Source organism: Gymnoscopelus braueri, assembly GCF_963280865.1.
Source record: "Gymnoscopelus braueri genome assembly, chromosome: 17".
In the NCBI taxonomy this organism is placed as follows: Eukaryota; Metazoa; Chordata; class Actinopteri; order Myctophiformes; family Myctophidae; genus Gymnoscopelus; species Gymnoscopelus braueri.
Genome location: NC_137617.1, coordinates 45,833,371 through 45,859,402, shown reverse-complemented (window position 1 = coordinate 45,859,402; position 26,032 = coordinate 45,833,371). Strand labels below are relative to the sequence as shown.

The 26,032-nt window shown below is 38.4% G+C and overlaps 3 protein-coding genes across 3 annotated transcripts in view; 1 reads left to right on the top strand and 2 right to left on the bottom strand.

The window, feature by feature from the left end:
* Positions 1-26,032, top strand: part of LOC308105423 (uncharacterized protein) — a 145,412-nt gene that overhangs the window by 1,339 nt on the left and 118,041 nt on the right. The window lies entirely within an intron of this gene.
* The window catches only part of LOC308105415 (N-lysine methyltransferase SMYD2-B-like), a 186,398-nt gene that overhangs the window by 138,894 nt on the left and 21,472 nt on the right, over positions 1-26,032 (bottom strand). The window contains exons 6-7 of the mRNA XM_080456127.1: positions 10,736-10,846; positions 9,804-9,864 (exon numbers count right to left, since the gene is read on the bottom strand). Coding sequence (XP_080312253.1) covers positions 9,804-9,864; positions 10,736-10,846 — 172 coding nt within the window. The remainder of the gene's footprint in view (positions 1-9,803; positions 9,865-10,735; positions 10,847-26,032) is intronic.
* The window catches only part of LOC308105417 (N-lysine methyltransferase SMYD2-B-like), a 78,889-nt gene continuing 55,743 nt past the window's right edge, over positions 2,887-26,032 (bottom strand). The window contains exons 13-14 of the mRNA XM_080456131.1: positions 3,294-3,402; positions 2,887-3,022 (exon numbers count right to left, since the gene is read on the bottom strand). Of these exons, the coding sequence (XP_080312257.1) occupies positions 2,909-3,022; positions 3,294-3,402 (223 nt within the window). The 3' untranslated portion in view covers positions 2,887-2,908. The remainder of the gene's footprint in view (positions 3,023-3,293; positions 3,403-26,032) is intronic.

The window sequence follows — 26,032 nt, the reverse complement described above, 5'->3', positions numbered from 1 at the left end:
GCTGCAATACGGAAATACTCTGTTACAAGTGAAAGTCCAGAATTAAAAATGGACTTGAGTAAAAGTACAAAAGTATTGGCATAAAAATGTACTTAAAGTGTACCAAAAGTAAAAGTACTAAAATGTTTGAAAATAGCAGATCTACAAGCTCACAACGCACGTTGTGAGCTTGTAGATCAGCTGTTTTCAAATAGCCTATATATAAAATAGGGCTGAAGTGGTTTATGTATGTTTCATAATAGGCCTATAATCATTTATATCTGAAAAGTAACTAGTAACTAAAGTTTTCAAATAAATGTAGTGGAGTAAAAGTACAATAATTTGATCCGAGATGTAGCGGAGTAGAAGTAAAAGTATTGGAAATTGGGGATACTTGAGTAAAGTACAAATACCTCAAAATTGTACTTAAGTACAGTACTTAAGTTAATGTACTTAGTTACTTTCCACCACTGCCTGCCGATTACTGTGGCACCCTTCCCTCCCCTCAAGGTGAACCGGCCCACAACTGGCTCTAAGGCACTCAGGCTCCTTCAATAGAAGTTACAAAATAAAGCATGAAAAGAAACATGTGCAAAAGAAAAGGCAACTGTTAAATAATTCATAGATACAACAATGTACAAATGAAAAACATCCATTCAACTCAAAACAGTGAGCACACCATATAAGCTCATTTCTGTAGTCTTTACACCAGTGACAAGGCAACTTGATTTGTATCACACCTTTCATACACCACTGGGAATTCAATTTATTGAAATGTATTATATATTCTCTCTTTCTTTCTTTCTTTTAATGCATTTACAAAAGTGCACAGGACAGGCTAGAAGACAAATATTGTGTAAGAAAATAAGGGGGATGCGTATGGATCCCTTTGAGTACTAAACCGTTTTCTGTAATGGTGGCCTCCAATTTGCATATTTAGGAGTAATCTTACCACTAATTGGATTAAAAATACCTTACACACATTGTCTGACCCTCAGAACAGACACATTATTTGTCAGTTTTGCTTGCTTTGTTATAGAGTTATTGAAAAAGTAGTGCAAAATTGGCAGCCATTTTGTTATGCAAATTAGAGGGTTTTTGCTTGGGTACCATGTTTTTCAGATTCAGCACCCTTGAATTATGTAAAATAAGTACCCCACTTTTACCCCAAAATGCCTCTAACCTCCTTTTAGAAGGCCTTTTTTTCTGAAATCCCGCCTGACTAACCTATACAGTACATTGGCTATTTTGAAAATAGCCGATCTACAAGCTCACTTGTAGAGCTTGTAGATCTGCTATTTTCAAAAAGTTCTTGAAAAGAAAAAGTGAAATAATATTTGGAATGACCGAACCCAAATGCTGAGCCACAAGCAGAAAAGTTTCAATTCACAGATTTATTAAAGCAGTAGTTAAGCTTACAGTCAAACGTAGTAGATTCAACCAATTGCAAAACCTTTCAGAAGCACCCATCAACGAACACGAAACTCCAAGGCAGATCACAGGAACGACAACGTATCTACGGACAGTGCGTGTGTGGAATGAGTCCAGTTTTATAGACAACAGGTTGATTAGAGAAGTGTTCACAGGTTGGTAATGGGCATGGCACTGCTGGGCTGATGATAGCCTGGCATTGCCAGACTGATGACGTGGATTCACTAACACGTTCCTCCACGGTATCAGTCTGGACTTCGGCCCATAGGCAGAGAGTATGAGGAATCAGAAAATGACCGGGCCAATCAGTGACTGCGTTTCAACAGATTCAGATTGGGTAATCTCCTTAATATAGAGAACACAACCTTGTTCCAGTGCAAATCGTTAATTCCACATGTTTGATAACAGGAGGATGCAATCAAGCCAGCAGAGAAACAATGAAGACCATCAATGTATATAGGCTAATCCATAATAATAATACTCCATATTACAAGTTGGGTGGCACATCATTAATAAGCCTATATAAAAGACTAGCGTCTTTTTTAGCAGTTAAACGGATCAATGTACAGACAGTCCATTGAAGAGGAAAACTATGTGACATTATTTATTATTTCTAGGTCACATTAGCTTTATCGTGGTCAATACAGGATTCCTTACTGAGATCAAGTTTAAACTAATTTGTAATAAATAAATAAAAAACGTGACGTTCTGAATGGAGGTGGCCGCAGTGAAACCATACAGATGCGGTCAGGTAGCACGGAGAAATTCCTTTCTATCAAAACCAAGTTTGACCTAATAAATATCAAAACATACGGGCGGAAAACATACGGGCGGAAAACATACGGGCGGGGCTTGCGTGCGTCATCAGGGCTTCAGAGCAGCAGGGGCAGAGTTTGCCTAGAACTGCGGGGAGATCCATAATAACGCGCCAATGACATGTAACACGTTATTTTTTTCCAAAGCCCAGAGTGCCAATGACGTGTAACACGTCAAAACCGTGTTTTCAGTGTTTACGTTAGATGGCACTGTTCGCCAACCTATGAGTGATCCTATGACTTCTGGAGAAGAGTAAATCCGAAAATAATGTGATCACAACAAACCCAGCCCCGTCCAATCTAATGTTAAAGGATTTAGAAAAATACATTTGTATCTGCTTTCCTGTTTTTGTCTGCGTTTTTGGCGAGAACAAGCTATATATTCAACAGCCAATAACTAGAGAACTGAGGGTGACACGCTTCCCTCCCCCCCCGATGGAAGCAGAGACACTCCTCCGTCTTTACAAGCTCTTTACAAGATCTACAAGCTTGTGTGCCGCGCTACAAGCTTGTAGATCTGCTATTTTTTCTTTAAACTGTGAAAATGTGTACAAATATTTGAATATATATACACATTTTGAACTTAAATCTTTGCTTCCGGGGGTCCCTGGAACAAAATATTTTGAGATGGGGGGGGGGTAAATACATATCATTTTGGGTGGTCCTTTTTACATGTATTGATTTTAGCTTGAACCCCCCTGCACTTTATGACTCAAAAGGGTACATATTTGGCGTTTTTGTAGCACTTTCAGGTATGGATGATCCTTCCCAAAATTCACCTCCACGATGGGTATTGCCTGTAAACACACACACACACACACACACACACACACACACACACACACACACACACACACACACACACACACACACACACACACACACACAGCTAGAGAAATGTACACACAATGTAGTGTTCTTCACTTTTGTTCACAACTATTTGTGACTACACAGTAAGTTGATATGTAGCAACTGTATTGTATAGGCTAGTAACTGATGCACTGTATTTGAAAATGTTCAGCAACCGACTGAGTGAGTCTTTCAGACTATAGTGTGCTAAATCATTACCTTCTTGAGATAACTATAAGCCATGAATGGGGTGTTCACGTCCATGTAGAGTTTAATCAACACCATGTAGAGGTTGTACACGTTCAGAGAGTATGGTGGATACAGCTCACTGCACAGGACAAGGAGGATTTGCACAGCCATTATATATTTATATAACGATATGACACACTTCTCGATGTGGTTATGACTTCAAATCAATATCCTGATTATTTCTCGATTACGATTAATGAACGATTATTAAACACATAATAATACTGAAAATAGCAGATCTACAAGCGTGTGATCTTGTAGATCGGCTATTTACTCTCTGTGTACACCACCATTGTACACTGAAGTATACGTAATACAGGGTTTAGTGGTTAATCTGACATATAATGAAAAATAGATAGATAATAAAAAATCTAATCAAATCATTGATTCGTTGATATAAATATATATGTTTTTTAAAAAGCTTCTTGATTATTCAATTAACCTGTAGGCCTAAATATTGATTTTGACATATTTTCGGTTAATAGCCCGGATCTATGACTCACTCCCTCCAGGTTTTGAGATTTGAGGCCATTCCTGAAAGTTGTAATATAGGCTACCTTACCTGTAAGGCTGTGCGATCTTCTCGGCATAGTGGATCGCACCATTCAAATCGCTCATGGAGGCACAGATCCCCATGGCCTGGTACATCACTTGGAGCATGTAAATGTTGGAGTCATCGAACACGGTCCCCATCTTGTCCAGGGACTGTTTACACATATCCAGCAACTCGCTAGGGGGTGCAAGAGAGTTAAGGATGCAATGGCACAGGCTGAACCTGAAAAGCTATTGTTAAAGGTACTCAAACCAGACTCTTGTAACGGTGGGATCATATACTTTGTTCATTCAACAGCTTTTACTTTAACTTTACTTTGAATTTAAATAATTGAATAGTATTCAATTACATTTATGTTGGTTTTCAGAGAATATTTTCAGAGCAAAGAGGCTCTTGCTGAACAAGTATAAGTTGTCTCAGTAGATCAGTGTGCGAAAGGGGAACGCTTGATAGGCTTTTCGAGAACAGGTACAGCATGACTCCGCACGCTATTTATACGATCAATAGCTAGGCCTGTCACAATTAGTAAATAATCGTCGAATCGCAATTATTTGAGATAATCACATTTATTTTTGCATAATCGTCATAATCGGTTTCCATTTTGAAAAATGTTCACACATTTTCAAATAATAAAAAAAGCAGAAATAGCAGATCTACAAGCTTACAATGTGTCACAACGCGCTGTAAGCTTCTGCTCTTTCAGCTTTTTTACATGAATAAAAGTATTAAATATGTCAATAATGTATTTGTATATTTCAGTTATTTGTCATTATCTGCCCTGTGCAATTTATGATTACGAAGCCTAAAAGGCTGAATTTGTTCCAATGTTCAACGCTAAAAACACAATTAAATGGTTAATCGCAATGATTTGAGTGACAATTAATCATCAACTTAAATTTGTAATCGTAATCCTATGAATAGCACAAGGAGGCACATGGTCTACAATGCAGGAGTTGTGGGTGTGAAAACCTCATCTTACGTAAGGATATTTTTCTCCTTGCTCTTGAAGGCTAACCAATGCAGTTCAATGGTCATCTTAGCGAAGCGGACCATGTTACTGATGACGTCTGGCCCAATGGGATCACTCCGCTCACGCACTTTGAGCTTGGCCTCGTCCTGAGACCAAGGAGAGAAGATGACATGTTAGAGTCGAGGAACATTAGCCGCTTGTGAAATAGGATAATTCTGTTATCAATGATCTATCAATACTGCTGTGCTCTTGTGTGTGATGTTGAGGTGATGATTGTGTTTGTTTGCTTATTTATTTCAAAAATGTTTCAAAAGATTCTCAGAAATGTTCTAAAAATATTCAAAATGTTCTGAAAAATAGGGCTCACATCAGTGTTTCCCCTAGCCAGAAGCTGAAGGTGTGGGAGAGGAAAAAACATTTTGGGTTGAAAATGACTCAAAATGAATATTTAAGCTCAAACACAAAGTCTTATATCTTATATAGTACATGTGCACAGTAATAATCTGTATATTTTACATATGAATTGTCTCCTTTATTAGACAAAAGTATACAAATCAGTCAGTCACAACTAGTGATGGCACAGATGGCATCCTGCCTGAGAGCATTTGAGCATTATATCAATGCATTTGAGCATTGATATCATTCTTTTTTCTACAGAAAAAAATCATACTGTGGCGGTCGGATTTAAGGGGTGGCGGCCCGCCACTGCTTAATGCATATAGGGGAAACACTGCATGTGATTAATACTAATAATAATAATGTATTTTTGCACATTTGGGTCCCGTGCAGACACCAAATGTATCTTTTGGGTCTCGAGTTGAAAAGGGAATCCCAGGTTTACAGTGTTTGCTCTATGTTCTAAGGTTTTTATCTCTGTGTTTACACATTCAAATTCCGTCACCGGACACTAAAACTTCTGAACTGAACTGTACATGTAATTTTATTTTGTCAGTTTTTTTTTCAGTCTTGGTTTTTCATGACTTACTTTGGACTTAGTTTGACATTCCTGGCAGTCACAGGTGAAGTTGTATGTGTCTCTTAACTGGTTGTTTCTGTCTTCGGTCGTGTACATAAGGTCTATGTAGCCAATCAGCATCTTTGGAAGGCACAGGAACACACACAGACATGTGAATAGTACTTCAGGTTTCTCCTCCACATCTAATTCTGGGGTCAAGGAGTTGTTTTTTATCTGGAGTGTCTAAGGGCAAGTACGCACTGTAGGACTTTTAAGCGCGGATCTCCTCGCAAAGTGATCACAACCCTGTTCATACTGTAAGATACTGTATGATGTCCAGTCGGCGACAGAGCCAAATAACGAACCTGCTAGATATCTAGAAACACTCGGGAACGCATCACAGAGCGCTATTATCGCAGGTAAATCCTCTCGCAGAGCCTTTCACACACAGTGAGCAATATGTCGCCGATCAAAGCCCGAGGGGGTTTTGTCGGCGATCGACAAAAAAGGTCCCCGACAGCATAATCGGAGCAAATATCCTACAGTGTGTACCCACCCTAAAAGACTGATGCCCAGCCCACACAGGCTTACAAGACACTCACAAAATATATATAATTATTAGTACATCTTTGGAAACTTTCACCTACAGTATGCCCACAATAGGGATGCCAGGTTTAAAGTGGTTAAGACCAGCTGGTTCAAAAGGTGATCCCCTACCCCAGTGGTTCTCAACCAGTGGTCCGGGGACCACCAGTGGTACTTGAGGGGGTTCCAGGTGGTCCTCAGCTAAATGATGGAGAGTTGGTAACGATTGGTTTTATTTTACTCTCTCAAGAGTTAAACTATTATAACATCTGCATCACTTAATTTACAAGAAGTCTTCACAATTAGAGAATATAGAATAATTGTTATTTTGATCAACGTTTGCCTGTTATCTCTCCTATGGTACCAACATGCAGCATGGACGGAATTGTGGACAAAATCATATCCAACGATAACAACATATTCTAAGGCTTGGGTCTGAGAGTCTAAATCTCATCAAACGGTGGTCTGTGGCTCAAATGCCGAATAAATAGTGGACCTTGACATGAAAAAGGTTGAAAACCACTGCCCTACCCCCTTGTAACACATACCGTGTCCCCCATCCACACACATACATCCCTGTGCAGCTGTCTCCTCTCCTCACCTCATCACCAGGCTTCATATCCTGTACTGCCCGTATTTCTGCTGCCTTTCCCTTGTTTGTGACAACCACACTGGGTACACAACTGTGGTTCATGAGGGAAACACTGAGGGGAGAGAGGGTGATAGAGAGGAGAGAGAGAGAGAGAGAGAGAGAGAGAGAGAGAGAGAGAGAGAGAGAGAGAGAGAGAGAGAGAGAGAGAGAGAGAGAGAGAGAGAGAGAGAGAGAGAGAGAGTTAGTCCATGAGCCAAAGCCCCAAAATTGAGCCATGATTATCAAATGGGTGGGAAAATCTAAGTTTGATTGTTTAACTAGCTGTATACATCTCTAGTTCACAGTTTGGCATGATAACCATTGCAGACTAGTAGCTTAGTGCAGTTATCATGCATTGAATATGTGGACTCCTGTATTGACACAAATTGTTACAACAAATATATAAAGAACTTTCAATGGTGTTCATATATGAACCCATTACTCTGCACAATTCAAGTATGGGGAATTGATTGGAATGGTGATTTTACGTCTTTATAACGTCCATATATGCTTAAATTGCCTTTTAATACAAGATTTCATACACAAATATAATAATTTTAAAATAAGGCCTATTAATATCCCCAATTTGAATACTGCCATAAGAAAATGTTCCTAATGGCTATAGAAAACTGCTCACCATTCTAAGCTTTAATTTGAGTGGTAACATGTGGTTGCAAAACACATGACCTAACCCTAAACGTCCTACACTAGTAAAAAGAATAGAATAATAAACAGTGCATTTGTATATATACATCGATCACGGACAATATTCTATGATTTTTCAAAGGTTAGTCAAAATCACTCAGATTCGCTGGCAGTGGGCTGGCACTTTTCTGAAAAACTCATTCAGTCTGGCATTTTGTGACAACCACACATTATTGCAGTACTGTAGCTTTTTTAATGGTTTACTGACATGATAATTTAATTGGTTACATTGATGAGGGTTTAACTCTGTATGTGTGCGTGTGTGTGTGTGCCTGCGTGTGCGTGCGTGTGCGAGAGTGTGTGTGTGTTCTTACTCAGCGTAGACAACACGACCGATATCAGGTATCAATTCCTCATCATGCAAATCGAAGCCATTACAGCGAGCCTGTTGCACAGAGAGAGAAATCATTACTAATCCTGCTAATGTATCCACACCTGTTGGATAACAATTTGGTTGTTATTTTCTTCTTCCTCTCATTTTTAATGATCTGCTGTGAGTTAGTTGAGAAATGGTCGGCAGATTGTTAGTGTTTCAGAATCCATGAGTGCTAGACAGTTGAGAAAGTGGTCAGTGTGTACTAATGCTATTCTGTATCAAAGTAGCAGACAGCAAAAGGGGAGGGGGGTACAGTATATTGTTACTGTCTGGCAGAAACCTTGTATCTCCATATTTCTTTTTTTCTTTGAAGCTCACAGTGATGTGCATTGTGATGTGAGCTTGTAGATCAGCTATTGATTTTAGATTTTTCTTTACCTGTAAAGTAACAGTTTTGGACTTACAAGGTTTCCGCTGGACAACAACTACGTGTGTGTGTGTGTGTGTGTGTGTGTGTGTGTGTGTGTGTGTGTGTGTGTGTGTGTGTGTGTGTGTGTGTGTGTGTGTGTGTGTGTGTGTGTGTGTGTGTGTGTGTCTTCAAACTACCTGTGAGAAGAGTGAAAGCAGGTCATGGTGATCAGGGAAGTCCAAGTGTTTAGAATAGAAGTGATGCAGGCTGACGATTTCAGCCTCGTGAATCCATTTCCTCTCTTCGTCTGTAAAATACACAGTGTTAACACATCGGGTGCCAAAAATGGTTAAAACCGTGTTTTCACAGGGTAACGCTTAGGTGCCTAGCACGGTTAAATATAGTTAGCATAACTATAATAAAAGTATAGTGCTCTACACTATAGTGTGAATGGACCTTAACAAAGGCTATGCATGTGACATCATCGTACCCGGAAGTTATGCGGGAATGCCTACTGACTGGCAAAAAACAACTTTCTGGCCTTGACAGCCCATACATCCAAACAGAAAAGTCCTATCTGATTGTATTAAACGACGTTAAACTCACAAACATGGCAGCTGTACAGAAAGCTCGAATTATCCTCTTTCTATCTGCAAAGTTTTTGTTTCATAAAAATCCACCATAGACATGTTATGAGCTATTTTCTGTCAATAAATTCTGTGCAGGTGATAATTTAAGTGTCAGAGTTTGGAAGCGCTCCTTTTCAATAACGCAACGTCCTGCTACCTCCTGCATTATGTGCCATTTACAAACAGGTGGTATGCAGGACCATAGACCATATTCACACGGCGGCCATGTTGCTATTAAGTCAATGAAGTGCCACCCGGTTTCCACGGCAACGGGGTGGCACTTTCAATGTTAAATTCCAATATGGCCGCCGTGTGAATATGGTCTATTGAGTGATTTCCAACGCCTGCTTCCAAACTCCAACGCTCCATGCTGCTCAATGTTTTACCACTCAGTCTAGAAGAAGGGGGCGTGTCCCGGTGGAAAAGTGATGCACGTGCATACTCTCTATAAGACGTAAAAGCAATGGTGGTTTTCACTGTCTGGCACTGAATGATCACAGCAGACTTGGAAAACAGCGATCACGTGCCCGAAAATATTGCCCACCCCTCCTTTAAATCTGTAAAATCCTGTTTTTTTCTGTTAATTCAACTCTTGAGAGTGTATAAATTTGACTGAATTATTCCTCTCTCTTAGTTAGAAATAAATTACATTAAATTAACACAGATTGTATGGTGAATGTACCCATGTGTGTGCATGTTTGTGTGTTTCTGTTGAGTGATCCCTTACCTGAATGCAATTCTCCAATCAGAATAAGCTTCTCAGATGCAGATCTTTCTTTCTGTGCCTTCTGTAGAAAGAAGCATTTGCAAGAAATTAAGCATCGGCAAAAATTCTACACTTCTTAATATCTTTATTAATAAACATAATGCACAAAGTTTATTTCTATACAGCAGTTAGTACAAATCAATTCAATAATTACAGATAGATCATAAGGTACCTGTCCTTATACCCATCACATATCATTCGTGTTCTTTAGTGATAATATTAAGAAGAATTGTCAAATAACTGATCAAAATGCTACTGTTGGTTTATAAAGCACTGAATGGTTTAAGGCCAAAAAACATTTCTGATCTTGTGCTATCATGAACCATCCAGACCTCAGGTCATAGATCCTGAAATTGTTAATGAGTAGTAGACAAGAGTAGTCCTAGTCTCGTATCATGGATATATATCGTTTGACTGATGTTGTGTTGTTTTGTTTATCTGTGTTTCCGTTTTTTTATTGTTTACCTTTTTTTTACCTATATTTCCTGTATGATGTGAGTTTTTGGGTGTTAATTCAACCTCTTTATTGCAATTTTTGTAATTGATGGATTGCACTGGAGGAAGCTATTATGTATCTGCATAGTACCAACTTTTGATATTGAATGCTTCTGTGAAAAATCCAATAAACAAAGTTTGAAAAATAAAAAAAAATATATACATTCATATATCTTTACATTTTATTTTAGAATTTCCATTTCCGATAAGCAGCAAGCTATATGCTTCGATTATTTTTGATTCATACTCGGACAAATTTGTGCGATTGTAAAGACAAAACGGAAGCGGGGGAGTGTCTGGCAACAGTCTGGCTCGCAAGACTACACTAGACCCAACAACTCTTATTTCATAATTAGGAACAGTGTTGGAAAAATGATCAAGAAAACCCCCCCACTCACCTTTGTGGCAAGGATCCTGGCCACCAGGCGGACTGGCTCTGGTGGACACCATTTCGGACCATACTTAAACATTGCTGAGCACTCCAGCTTGTGCATATTCCAGTCCCCTTTCTGACACACAAAAGCTATTATTTTTAATTAACCCACTCAATCTCTTCTCCACCTGAATCAGATCTTTGCATGTCTACTGTGGTCATAGCCACTTAGGGCTTAGCCTAAGTGGTTAAATAAAAGGACATTCAGTTCATGTATGTATATTGACTTGTTTCCTTGTTAATTGTATAATTCAAATGAATTGTTCTTTTCACAATTGAAGTTTACTTAATTTAAACCTATCTTATCAAACAGTTATTTGTGTTTATTTACATTTATTTGTTACTTATAAGTTAAATATTCTTAAATATAAACTTTTTTTATAAACGTTTTTCAAAATGATTAGAAATATAAAATATACGTTATCGGTGGTCTAGGACGCTCGGAAATTTAGATCAGCATCGGACACAAAAATCTGGGTTTTGTTTCTTATTGATCCACAGTGAAACCAAAGGTGAACTTCCATGTGTGATCAATCACATTCCATTCTATGTTTCTGTTTTACACTCAATCAGAAGCGTTCTGTATCAGATATGAAACAAAGCCCAGGACCTTTTTGTGTTATCCTTTTAGCCTTATGTTTTACTGTACCATGCACAGCTGTTTACATTTCTGACTAGTAATAAAGTATTCAATCAATCAAAAAAGTAACTAAGAACAAATTAACAATCAGATGGTAGAGGAATAATGTGAGCAACTTCAGATGAAAATTTGCTTTTGGCTAAAAAAAACAGACATGTTGATTAATGTGCACCGTCCCTGGTAAATAAATAAATACATAAAAGCTTCAATTTCCTGCAGTCATTAACCCCTTTCTTCCTCATCCACTCGTTTCCTACCTGGCAGTTGACATTGCAATAGAAGGCTTTCTTGCACTTTACACATTTCTTCAAGTCTTCTTCAAGTTTCCTATGAATGAACAAACATTAGGTTTTAATGAGCAACATGTTACAACATATGTGTTTACATCCTCTTGGATGAATATTTTTGATTGTTTACACACACACAAACACGCACACACACACACACACACACACACACACACCTAGATAGCATTGTGCTTAGGTACTCCAGTGCACCAGATTAACTTTCAACCCAACAGAGAAATTTGTAAAAAAAAAATATATATATATATATATTTTGTAATGAAGTAAAGAAGATTGTCCAGAAATACTGGTATATTCTATCCACTGATGCTGCAATAGGTCACGTGTTGAAAACACCCCCAATGTTTGCACATAAACGACCCCAAAATTTAAGAGACTCACTGGTCAGAGCAGACGGTTACGTACCTCCTAAACATTTTATGTCAGACCCACCTACAGGTAATTTTCTGTGTTCAGGATGTCTTCAATGTAACGCTATGATTAAAGGTGACACAGTGTTACACCCTCATACTGGCAAAAAGATTAACCTTAAGAGTAGAATTAAATGCAAAACTAAATATGTGGTCTATCTGTTGAAACGTCCATGTGGACTGAGTCTGCTATGTAGGCAAAACAAAGAGAGAATTGAAAATAAGAATTGGTGAACACAAATCTAATATTAGAAATAGGGATGAAAAGCGAGACACTTTAATTCAGCAGGGCATGAGGTATGTTCTTTGAGGTTTCAAGGCATTGAGACGGTACATCCTTTAAAGAGAGGTGGTAACAGAGATAGGCTTCTCCTACAAAGAGAAGCTTGTTGGATACACAATCTACAGACCGAACACCCCAAGGGGTTAAATGAGGAACTGCTATTGGGCTGTTTTTTTATAAACGGGTTTGTGATTGGGGTTGAGTCTTATGTCTGAGATTGTGTATTCAGAGAGGTGTAAGTTTATTATTAATTATTTATTTCATTGACTGGTTTGTTTTGTTTTGTTTTGTAATAATATTTGCAATTATTACTGCATTCCTGTTTATGACAGTAAGTCAAGGGAGTGTGCCTACATGAACTGCCTTTAAAAACTTTTCAACTGGTATTTGGTCATTTTTATATGTAATGGATCAGAATCTTCCATCCAAACAAAATATAGGGACTTATGCGTTGTGTAAGTAATTGTGATGAGGCCTATGAACGAGCCTGTTTTTAGACGGACCGATTTCTGTGTGGAACCCTGGTCCCCCTATTTAACTGTCCCTAAATGTTTACATCACCATACACGCTGAGGAAGGCTTGACGCCGAAACGTGTCCGTGTGTGCTGTTGTCCGTGCTGCATGAATTAAAAGTACCAGAAGGACTTTAAATTACATACAGCACTTTACGCAAATCTGAAGTGAAATGCCGAACATCAGATTGTTTGTACAAGCATTTAAAAAAATATGAATATAGTCTAATTGCATAATTTCTATATTTGTGGATTATGCGGCCCAGCTGTAGTGTGCAGTATGTAAATTAAACTACAATTTCAGTCATCAACTGGACATGGCATCCATCATACCTCATAGCTTTAGCCAAGTCATAGCTTTTTCTATCAGGCAAAAGGAAGGTGAATGTTTTTGTCCCCATGCATCCAAACACAGTGCCATTGTTATACTTTTTAAAGGCTTTTTATAAAGGATTCAATTTTCGAAACACACTAAATATTATATGCAGTCATTTGTCAAGTCTTTGTTGCATCAATGGCAATCACACTTGCAAGTTATCTTACATAGCCATTCGTTTAAATTAAATATATATATTAAATGTACCCTTAAGGCTAAATATGTATATGTTCAGAGTTAATTAGCTCTCAGAATTTTACTGTATAGCCTATAGGTGTGATCTGTGTCGATATAAAGTGTGAGGAAGGCTTGACATGTGTATGAATGAATTAAAAGCACCAGAAGTATTTTTACTTTCTTATTGTGAATCTCCGTGAGCCTGTGCATCCGGCAAAGTGCATTATACAGACAGTGGCCCTCATTTATCAACGCAGCTTATAAACCGGCTTATATTTTTCCATATATTCGGCCGTACACCAACGTCGAAGTCACATTTATCAACGAATCCTACACAGCTGATCCGAGCCTACATTTGGTCCCAGGCTTGATAAATGTCACGGCTGGAACCTAGCGTCATTTAAATAACACGCCCTTAAATATTCTCAAAACGCCCCGATTTTACGACATGAAGAAGGACCAGAATACGACCAAAGACATCAAAAGCCAATGAGAAAGAGTTTCCCCCGCCTGCCTCGCCACACACGCACACGCCCCCCCCCCTCTCTCTCTCTCTCTCTCTCTCTATCTCACACACACACACACACACACACACACACACACACACACACACACCCGCCCAGCTGTGTTTTTCATGTATTGTAATCCGTACCGTAGCAGTACAATCTTTGTCACGTAGGCTTGTAGCCTACATGAATGACATATTATGATACCAATCACATCGCCATGAATGGAATACGTTTGTATATTAATTTATTTAACCCATACCGAGCAGTGCACAAGCAGTCATGTAGGATATTCCACGAAAAGATCGTCGGCAGTCCCGACCGCGGGACTCCCGGGTCCCGACGCAAAAGCGCTCGTATATTTTGAAAATAGCAGATCTACAAGCTCACAACGCGTCGCGATGCGACCCGTTTTTGAGCTTGCAGATCTGCTATTTTAAAATAGCCAATGCAACTGAATGACTGTTAAAGCAGTTTGTTTAAATTACTTTATAAAATTTTATATTTTCACAGGGATTAATTATGAGTGTGTATATATACATTTATGAGTGGATTATGTGTCCAGATGCCTGTCAGACAGTCAGACAATGCTGCTCCGCAGGTCTAGAATGGAATAAACGGGCGCAGCCAACGTCAACAACTGGTCTCGACCAGACGTGAGATCTCAGCGTATGGTAGGATGAAGCCCACGTCAGGATATATTGATAAATGCCGAAAGGTGCGGTGATCTCGCCCTACGCCCATTATTTGGGCTGCACCGCGTTGATAAATGAGGGCCAGTGTGTGCTCGTTTTTGTTTTTTACTGTGATCGATATAAATTCTCAGGAGAAATCATGCACCTGTACTTACGAAGCAGGACCTTACCAAAGGATTACTCCAGAAAAACAATATACACTTACTGTACAGTAAATGGTGTGTGTTTGCAACAAACCCTGCTCAAAAAGGGAATAGATGAAGAAACGATCCCGGGCTCCCCCAGAGTTAGTGTTGAAGTGTCCTTGAGCAAGACATTGAACCCCTAATTGCTCCCGATGAGCAGGTTGGTGCCTTGCATGGTTTCCTCCGCCATCGGTGTGTGTGAATGGGTGTGTGAATGAATGTGTGTGTGAATGGGTGAATGTAATGCACAATCTATGTAAACGCTTTGGATAAAAGCGCTATATAAATGCACCATTTACATAAATACATACTTAGCAAAGCAGAAATCGCAGTAGTGTCCCCTCTTTTTAACTTCGAGGACGCAAGAGTACGCCGGGGAGGAGAAGATAAGTTCTCCAACTTTGAATGGTTTGGTCACCCGAAGACCTCGTCCTTTAGTAGGACTGTGGAACATCTCGATTCCCTCGATTTGTTCCTGCATTGTTGCTGCCATGGTCTTCCGAGTGCCCCGTCGAAGCAGCTTTATTCCACAAGGAAAGCAAAGGTAGATATTGTAATTAATGAAGATATTCAAATATATTTCATCAGCATCATCTTATACTATTATAATGTACAGTCATACAGTTCTATTGTAGGCTAAACTGTAACACTATCAAACATGTGTTTAATTCCTCACCTGTCATGAATCCTGAGTCCAAGGTCCTTGTCTGTAGACACTGAGTTGATGAATTTGTAGTTGATCTGTATCACAAAGTGTCAGATACAAGATAACCCTGATTAATACAATGGTTTCTATTTCCTGGAAAGAGTTAAGCTGGGCGGAGAGACAGAGAGAGGTGTTGCCCAAATCCTTAGCCTACGAACATTCAGAACAACCAATCATGTCTCTATGATACACCAGCATTAGAAAGGACATGAGAACATGAAAACAAGCCAAATGAGAGCGCTCCACAGAATTGACCTTTTTTTCATACCTATTTAGTTAAACACGTATTAGTCTAAAGTCTATTCTTTACTACAGGGGTTCTTAAAGTGGGATCCAGGGACCCCTAGGGGTCCTTGAGGGGGTTCCAGGGCGTCCCCAGCAAAATGTGTTAATATAGCAGCAAAACAACCACTTTGAAAATAGCAGATCTACAAGCTCACAACGCGCCACAATGCGATGAGCAACGTTTTTATTTTTCATTAAAAAAAAAAGTTCAATTCCTTTTAAGTCCACTCACATCGGAATGCAAAAGTCGTCCTGCACGTGATACTTCCTCCTATTTTATGCAGCCTATGTATGTTGTTTTATGTCCACCTCAGAGCCTGTAGCCTGTAGCCTACGTCAATGGTTCTCAACCTTTTCAGGCCACGACCCCCAAAAATAATCATAGTTGAACTGGGGACCCCCACCCTGCCCTGACAAGCACTTGGAATGATAGGCATTACATTTTGTTTGACTCGGTTCCAAAGATTAATATTGTGAAAATAGCAGATCTACATGCTCACAACGCCTCACAATGCAAGGCGTTGTGAGCTTGTAGATCGGCTATTTTAATTTTATTTTGCCTTGACAATTTGGTCAATGTTTGACTAGTTTTTATAGAATAGTTTGTTGATACCTTTGATGCAGTGATGATCTTTTTTTTTCTTTTTCTCATTAAAAGGGTCTTAAAAGTCCTTAAATTGTCACATTACTGTCATCTGGGGACCCCCAAAAATCATGTGGGGACCTCGCTGGGGGTCCCGACCCACAGATTGAGAACCACTGGCCTACGTCTCACACACCAGCTCACAATGATTGTGCAATCACACTGCTGCAGTTATGGCTCAGAGAACAATCGCAAAAATGCAAAGTAAGCAAAATAGATCCAGCCCTCAAGCAATGACAAATCTGGTTTTGTTTCATATAATTATTTCTTGAAATGTTGTTTGTCTTTCAAAGATCAAGGCAGAGTCAGTCAAACACCATGTGTCCAGGTCTGCAAACTCTGCAGTCTGACTGAGTCTAATGATCATTAAAATGTGATTGTAACAATGTTTCTTAAAATGTTATTACAGTATATGTTGTTGGAATTATTTTTTTTGGAAACTGTTAATAAAGTATTCAATCAATCAATCAATCAATCAATCAATCAAAAACCCTCCATCCCATATAACCACACCCCAGAGATGATTTAGTTATTTTCTTAGGTCACTTTTTATTCTATTCCTATCAAATTCTGCCCTTTACGTTGAACTTGATGGCAAAGATAATCATAAATAACAATTATCCAATCAAATAATTGGGCTACATTACCTCAGTCGTGGTTTTATGAGAGAACAGTCAGGTTGCAGTCACATCAGATCACTCTCTGTCAATGATCACTGTTACTGTGTATCTGTTCTTTAGTTTTATAGGTCTACTGTTTGTTTTTGTCTGGGCAAATCCCAACTCAGTATCATTTCACCATGTCATCAATGCGAAACTCAAACATCAAGAAACGAAACTTAACACATTTCTTGGTACGCAAGGCAATGAAACGAAACTTATAAGCTGGTGGCTGGTTTAGCCCTGAAACATGATGGAACCGAGAGTTCCTGGTTTAGAGTGGTGTTCGTTTTTTTTTACATTGCCAACTCTCACATGTACATAAAACGTTCAGATTTCAAATATACATTTCTTACCCACGAGCCACGGATGTTACAAGTTGATCCGTTCCGTGATAAGTACCCGTATCTCCCGTATTGTTCAATAAAAAAGCATTTTAATCCGATCATCAGAGTGCAATACACCTCCCAACCATTAGTTTCGCATGGTTGAAAGCATCGGAGAAAATTCAGAGAAAATGGCCGGCGATAGGATTCAAATGCTTTTTATTAAACAATACGGGAGATACGGGTACTTATCGCAGAACGGATCAACTTGTAACATCCGTGGCTCAGAAGTCAGCACTTTATATTTGAAATCTGAACGTTTATGTACATGTGAGAGTTGGCAATGTAAAACAATCGAACAACACTCTCAACCAGGAACCCTCGGCTCCATGACGCTTGTATACAAGCTTGTATACAAGCGTCATGTGAACCATGGCTAGAAAATAGCAGATCTACAAGCTCACAACGCGCTGTGAGCTTGTAGATCGGCTATTTTCAAATAGTCTAGGTATAAAACAGGGCTAAAGTGGTTAATGTACGTTTTATAATGTAATCATTTATATCTAAATGATTATTATAAATAATTGATAAATAATTGCCTCCGAGATGTAGTGGAGTAGAAGTAAAAGTATTGGAAATTGGAAATACTCCAGTAAAGTAAAAACACCTCAAAATTGTATTTAAGTACAGTACTTGTCTTGAGTAAATGTACTTAGTTACTTTACACCACTGATCCCGGTGTCCCACATTGTAACGAGACCACCAGATCAACTTGAGACCGCGTCTACTGTTGTCCTAGCAACAAGAACACACCCCCTTCCCCCGTGTCCTGTCTTCTTAAAGGAGCAGTACATACAATCGTCTTTTCACCATGGAAAAATACCCACTACCTGCCCGTTTCAAAATATAAGATAAACATGTTCAAAATAAGAAAAAGTAAATGACAATTTAAACAATGAACATTATCATAATTATTCCTCAGGGGCACTACAAGTACGAATTAGATTTTTTTACTTTACTGGAGTATTTCCATTTTTCCTATTATTTTACTTCTACTCCACTACATCTCAAGAGGCAAATACTGTACTTTTACTACTTTAATTACTAGATACGTTGCAGATATAAATTGGTATATTATAAAACACATATTAACCACTTTAGCCCCCTATTTACTACCCATTTACAGTTAAATGCTGATTTGGTGACATACTGTACAATGACACAGTCACTGTCTGTGTGTGTTTTTTTTGTGTTTAGGGCCAAAATCCATGTATTATCTTGTACTACATGAACCATCCATTCCTCTCAGGTCATCTGGGACAGGTCTGCTATCTATCCCTAAAAGCAGTGTTCAACTTGTATGCACTACATATCTGGAACAAACAGATTGACAACTACTGTAATAGTTAATTCAGGTCTCAGTGAAAAATGACGGATGCAAACAACGAATACAATAAATACAAATAAATAAAAGTGTAAATGCATTACAATCAAATCAAATCAAATCAAACAGCTAAAACATAATTATGCATCTTGTAAAAAGAGTCACTGATGGTCTGCTCTAACTCAGTGGTTCTCATCCCCAGGGCCCATATGATTTAGTTGGGCCCCCCAGATGACAGTGATGTGACAATTTAAGGACTTTTAAGACCTTTTTAAACCCACCCCAAAAAAGAAAGGAAAAAAAGGCAATTTTTGTCAAATAATATAAGAGGCAACACTTTTTACAATAGCCGATCTACAAGCTCACAATGCCTCAGTGTAAATTGGTCATTTTCACAGTATTTATCTGTGGAACACACTGAGGCACACAGAACAGAGTGATCATGTGGTTAAGTGCACCATCTAGTCAGTGGACAGACATCAGAACATTAGAACTGTATTAATTGGAAGTAGATTGAGACTGAATTGAAAGATATGGTCAAATGCTTCCATATGTTCTGTGGTTATGTTATGTGTGATTTCTTGTTTAATATCGAATGAATATTCATCTCATTCAGAAGAAGGAAGTTTGATCTGCTGCCACTCCGTCAGTTTGTCTGTCTTCTCTTCTCTCTCTCTGTGCATCTGGGTTTGACATTAAATAACTTTTTTATTCAGTCCATGGAAGGAAACAGCTGCTCATCTCTTCACACCAGCAGTGATGACAAGAGACAAAGCGAACAGTAATCATTTCACCAGATCTCTGTGACTGTGCCACAAGATAATTTGAAAATAAGATGTATTCTAACTTATAATATATATTTTTTTAAAATACAAAAATCCATTTGGTTGGCATCCGTTGTGAAATTAAAGTAATTTGTGTGTTGACAATGAACTAGCCTATACCATATTTGACGTGTCCCTCTCCATTTACAATGACTAATGTGTTCCCAGATTGCAGTGAAATAAATCGACCAACAAATAATGAGCTGTGTAGGTAGATTTAGGTTGTTGTTGATGAGATCCCTGACCAATTTAACTACGTAAATTAATGTAGAAAATGTGATTCTATTTGAACGGTTCTTGACAGCTAAAAGGTACAGCAAGCCCACAAGAGACAACTACACGATGATCTGTTAACATGTACTGTACAATGAGTCAATGACATAGTTAATTTACTCAAGTACATTTACTCAAGTAGGCTACTTGTATTTTTTACTTTACTGGAGTACTTCTAATTTTCAATAATTCTATTTCTACTCCATTACATCTCAAATGCAAATACTGTACTTTTACTCCACCATAATTATTTTAAAACTTTAGTTTCTTCTTGATTATTATTACCTATTGTATATGCTTTGGCAATTTGAAAATAGCCGAACTTCAAGCTCACAACGTGACGCATTATGAGCTTGTAGTTTGGCTATTTTCACAATATTTATCTGTGGAATCAAGTCATACTAAATGTAATGCCTCAACTCCTACATTCCAAGTGCTTGTCAGGGTGGGGGGTCCCCAGTTCAAATATGATTATTATGAGGGGTCACGGCCTGAAAAGGTTGAGAAACATTGCTCTAACAGTTAGAGCAATATATGCTGAGCAATATGAGTTAAGAGTTTAACTCATATCAAAGTAACCCATGTAAAATGCTGAGACACAGAATGAATGATTATGTTGTTAAAGTACACCATCTAGTGGACAGATGTCAGAACGTTAAAAGTATTCCTTTGATTCGTTTTTTGGTGTGCAAAGCTAGACCTGTTATAAACAATGTTATTTATATTAAGGTGAAACCGGGGTTTCACAGTCTCTCCAGCTCTTATAAATAAATGTTACGGTGGAATGCCAATTTCATCCAAGATTGGATGACTATACCCGTTTATCAGCTTCTATTTTGCAGTGTTCCGGTTAACTTCTTTGTGTCATCACTTCCAATTTCACGTGTTTATCCTGTATAAGATATGTATAACGCTCACAAAATTATGTTGCTGTAACAAAAACAGATTTTGCAAGATAAACTTCTAGAATGTATTGGGGAAAAAATCAATATAGTTGTAGTGCTAGTGACCATCTTGAACACACATTTAGCCACTCGGCTGGGCACAGGGAAAACGTTTTTGACACGTTAAATAACTGAATGTCCAAACTGAAACTGCTGCCGGATGAGGTTCACATTTATTATGTGTAACATGAATCACAGCAACGTTTTGTTGATGCAAATAAAGAGAACGAAAAAAAAAAACATATAATCTTCCCCTGTGTGTTAATCATTACCTGTGATAAGGGTCACAGGTGCCATATGGCTCGTTACACCTGTGACTGTGACCCTCACTTTACCTGCCGATACTGTGGCACCCCTCCCTCCCCTCAAGGTGAACCTGCCCACAACTGGCTCTAAGGCACTCAGGCTCCTTCAATAGAAGTTACAAAATAAAGCATAAAAAGAAAAATGTGCAAAAGAAAAAGCAACTGTTAAATAATTCATAGATACAACAATGTACAAATGAAAAACATCTATTCAACTCAAAACAGTGAGCACACCATATAAGCTCATTTCTGTAGTATGTACACCAGTGACAAGGCAACTTGATTTGTATCACAAATTTGTATCACACCTTTCATACACCACATTCAAGTTCTGTAATGGTGGCCTCCAATTTGCATATTTAGGATTAATGTTACCACTAATTAGATTAAAAATACCTTACACACATTGTCTGACCCTCAGAACAGACACATTATTTGTTAGTTGTGCTTGCTTTGTTATAGATATTGAAAAAGTAGTGCAAAATTGGCAGACATTTTGTTATCCAAATTAGAGGGTTAAAAACTAAACAATTTTCTTGGGTACCATGTTTTTCAGATTCAGCACCCTTGAATTATGTAAAATGGCCTAGCACCCCACTTTTACCCCAAAATGCCTCTAACCTCCTTATAGAAGGCCTTTTTTTTAAAGAAAAATAGCAGATCTACAAGCTCACTTGTAGAGCTTGTAGATCTGCTATTTTCAAAAAGATCTTGAAAATAAAAAGTGAAATAATATTTGTAATTTATAATTTATTGGAATTTATATTATATATATATGTATATATGTATATATATATATATATATATATATTATATATATATATATATATATATATATATATATATATATATATATATATATATATATATATATATATATATATATACACACACACACACACATATATATATATATATATATATATATATATATATATATATATATATATATATATATATATATATATATATATATATATATATATATTTATTTTTTATTTTTATTTTATTATTATTATTTTTTTTTAAATCCAGATAGGGTGTCACGGTTTGCAGAATGACTGAACCCAAATGCAAAGCCACAAGCAGAATAGTTTCAATTCACAGATGTATTAAAGCAGTAGTTAAGCTTACAGTCAAACGTAGCAAAGCCTTTCAGAAGCACCCATCAACTAACACGACACTCCCAAGGCAGATTACAGGAACGACAATGTATCTACGGACAGTGTGCGTGTGGAATGAGTCCAGTTTTATAGGCAGCAGGTTGATTAGAGAAGTGTTCACAGGTTGGTACACAGTGCCAATGTTGCAGGCTTCAAGATCATTTGTCCCTACAAGTATAGGACTCCTGAACAAACAGGCCCCATCAGTTATGTGCATAAAATGTAATGTGATGCCTCTTGAATCATGACTGGTGGCCTTTTCTAGTTTTCTCTCTGTAAGAGAGGAGCTGTGTAACACTGTCAATGTATTGTGTGATCTGTCTATGTATTGTGTATTTATGTTACGTGTTTGTGATTTTTTTTGTATCCTGATGGCTGCTTGGCACAAAATGAATTTCCGCAAAGACAAATAAAGTATCTATCTATCTATAATGGGCATGGCACTGCTGGGCTGATGATAGCCTGGCAGACTGATGACATGGATTCACTCACACGTTCCTTCACGTTCAGTGGTGGGCAACTTTGATGATGGAGGGACACTATATTTCCACACTCACTCCAGAGGGCCATATTGCATATACCATTCTATATTCGCCATTTTATGTCACACAAAAATAGGAAAAATAGCCGATCTGCTATTTCTGCTATTTTTGAATTGGAATCCACATTTCTTTTTGTGCTATTTTTCAATTGGAATCCTGAAAAGTTACATTTGTATTTAATCTCAAATGCATTTAGTTATACTGTTAACTTTATGAACTTAAATACGAATACATTGGACATAAAAAAGACAATAGAATTGTAATACTAGTCTACAACTTACTACTAATACAGACTGAAGTAATTAAAGCGGGTCATGTTTGCATGTTTGGAATTGTAACAGCTGAAATCAATAATATATCAGTATTCCCATATTAACCTGCGGGCCGCATTAAGTGAAGGTGGGGGCCGCATGTGGCCCCCGGGCCGCCAGTTGCCCATGTATGCTCCACGGTATCAGTGTGGACTTCGGCCCATAGGCAGAGAGTATCAGTGACTGCGTTTTAACTGCTAACCGTACAACAGTGAAAAGCAGCCCCCTGATTGGCCCGGTCATTTTCTGATTTCTCATACTCTCTGCCTATGGGCCGAAAAATCTAGACTGAGAGGAACGTGTGAGTGAATCCACGTCATCAGTCTGCCAATGCCAGGCTAGGCTGATGAGGGAGTGGGGACAGGTGTGTAACTAGGACTGAGAGATGGAATGGAATGTGGGAGTGGCTGAAGTGGAGACACGGTCTGTGGAGAGGCAGACATGGGGGCTCTGCGGAGAAATACAATAATTTGACATGCACATGTTTGAGGACTGTTTGAGAAATTATAAAATCAAAAATTAAAGAATCAACTACACTTTATAAACAAGCCCAAACAACCGCAACCCGCAACATTTTTTACAAGCAACTTTACAGGAAAAACACACTTATAATATATATATATATATATATATATTTACACACACATATATATATATATATATATATATATATATATATATATATATATATATATATATTACTTTATGGACAAAATAGCACATTTAACATCGAGGGGCCCACTCTTCTAGTATCCTGTGCATCTCCTTAATATGGAGAACACAGCCTTGTTCCAGTGCAAATCCTTAATTTCACATGTTTGATAACAGGAGGATGCAATCAAGCCAGCAGAGAAACAATGAAGACCATCAATGTATATAGGCTACTCCATAATATTAATACTCCATATTACAAGTTGGGTGGCACATCATTAATTAGCCTATATAAAAGGCTAGCGTCTTTTTTAGCAGTTAAACGGATCAATGTATACAGACAGTCGATTGAAGCGGAAACTTGTGTATGTGCCATCATTTATTATTTCTAGGTCACGTTAGCTTTATGGCGGTCAATACAGGATTCCTTACCGAGATCAAGTTTAAACTAATTTGTAATAAAAAACGTTCTGAATGGAAGTGGCCACAGTGAAACTGTACTGCTGCGGTCACGTGGTGCGGAGAAATTCCTTTATATCAAGACCAAGTTTGACCTAATAAAAGCAAAGATTAAATATCAAAACATACGGGCGGAAAACATACGGGCGGGGCTTGAGTGCGTCACCAGGGCTTCTGAGCAGCAGGGGCGGGGTTTGCCTAGAACTGCGGTGGGATCCATAATAACGCGCCAATGACGTGTAACATGTTAATTTGTTCCAAAGCCTAGAGTGCCAATGACGTGTAACACGTGTTTACGCTAGATGGCGCTGTTCGCCAACCTATGAGTGATCCTATGACTTCTGGAGAAGAGTAGATCCGGAAATAATGTGATCACAACAAACCCAGCCTCGTCCGATCTAATGTTAAAGGATTTAGATTTTTGGCGAGAACAAGCTATATTCAACAGCCAATAACTAAAGAACGGAGGGACACGCTTTTCCCCCCCGATGGAAGCAGAGACACTCCTCCGTCTTTACAAGCTCTTTACAAGATCTACAAGCTCGTAGATCTGCTTTTTCTTTTTTTTAACTGTGAAAATGTGTGCAAATATTTGAATATATAGGGGAGGGCGGGGACAAACGGCGTACCCTTTTCTATTTCCCTCCCTGCACAGAGATTAATTAATTTCATGTACATCCAAGGAGTCTCTGAGAAGGAGAGGCCGGCTGTGGATACATTTAAAAAATCCTTCCGGTCGGCCGCTCCAATGTTAACTCCTTGACTAAAAGCTTAATATCTCCATTTCTTTTTAACGTGGTGGAAGTGAGCCGTTTTCGTTCGGCGATCACTCTGCAATGGAGGCTCGCGTTAGAAATATTATTGTTCCAGGCGTTAGTCGGGACCCTCCGCCGTCTCGCACGCACGCTTTGTTTACATGCACTTCCGCGCCCGGGCTTCTAGAGCACAACACATTTGGTAAACTTGGTAATATTGTCGTGGCTTCTCCAGGAACGGATGATCCTTCCCAGAATTCACTTCCACGATGGATATTACCTGTACGCACGCGCACACACACACACACACACACACACACACACACACACACACACACACACACACACACACACACACACACACACACACACACACACACACACACACACACAGTAGTGTTCTTCACATAGTAAGTTGATATGTAGAAACTGTATTGTATAGGCTAGTAACTGATGCACTGTATTTGAAAATGCTCAGCAACCCACTGTGAGTCTTTCAGACTATAGTGTGTGCTAAATCATTACCTTCTTGAGATAACGCTTAGTCATGAATGAGTTTTGCACGTTCCTGTATAGTTCGGCCAACCGCCAGTAGAAGGTGAACATATATAGATAGTTTGGTGGATACAGCTCACTGCACAGGACAAGGAGGATTTGCACAGCAATTATATAACGGTATGACACACTGGGCGATACGGCTATGACTTCAAATCAATATCCTGATTATTTCAAGATTACGATTAATGAACTATTATTAAACAAATAATAATACTGAGAATAGCAGACCTACAAGCGTGTCATCTTGTAGATCGGCTATTTACTCTACACCACCATTGTACATTGAAGTATACGTAATACAGGGTTAAGTGGTTAATCAGACAAGCGATTTAGTCGATAATGAAAAATCTAATCAAATCGTTGATACATTGATATAAATATATG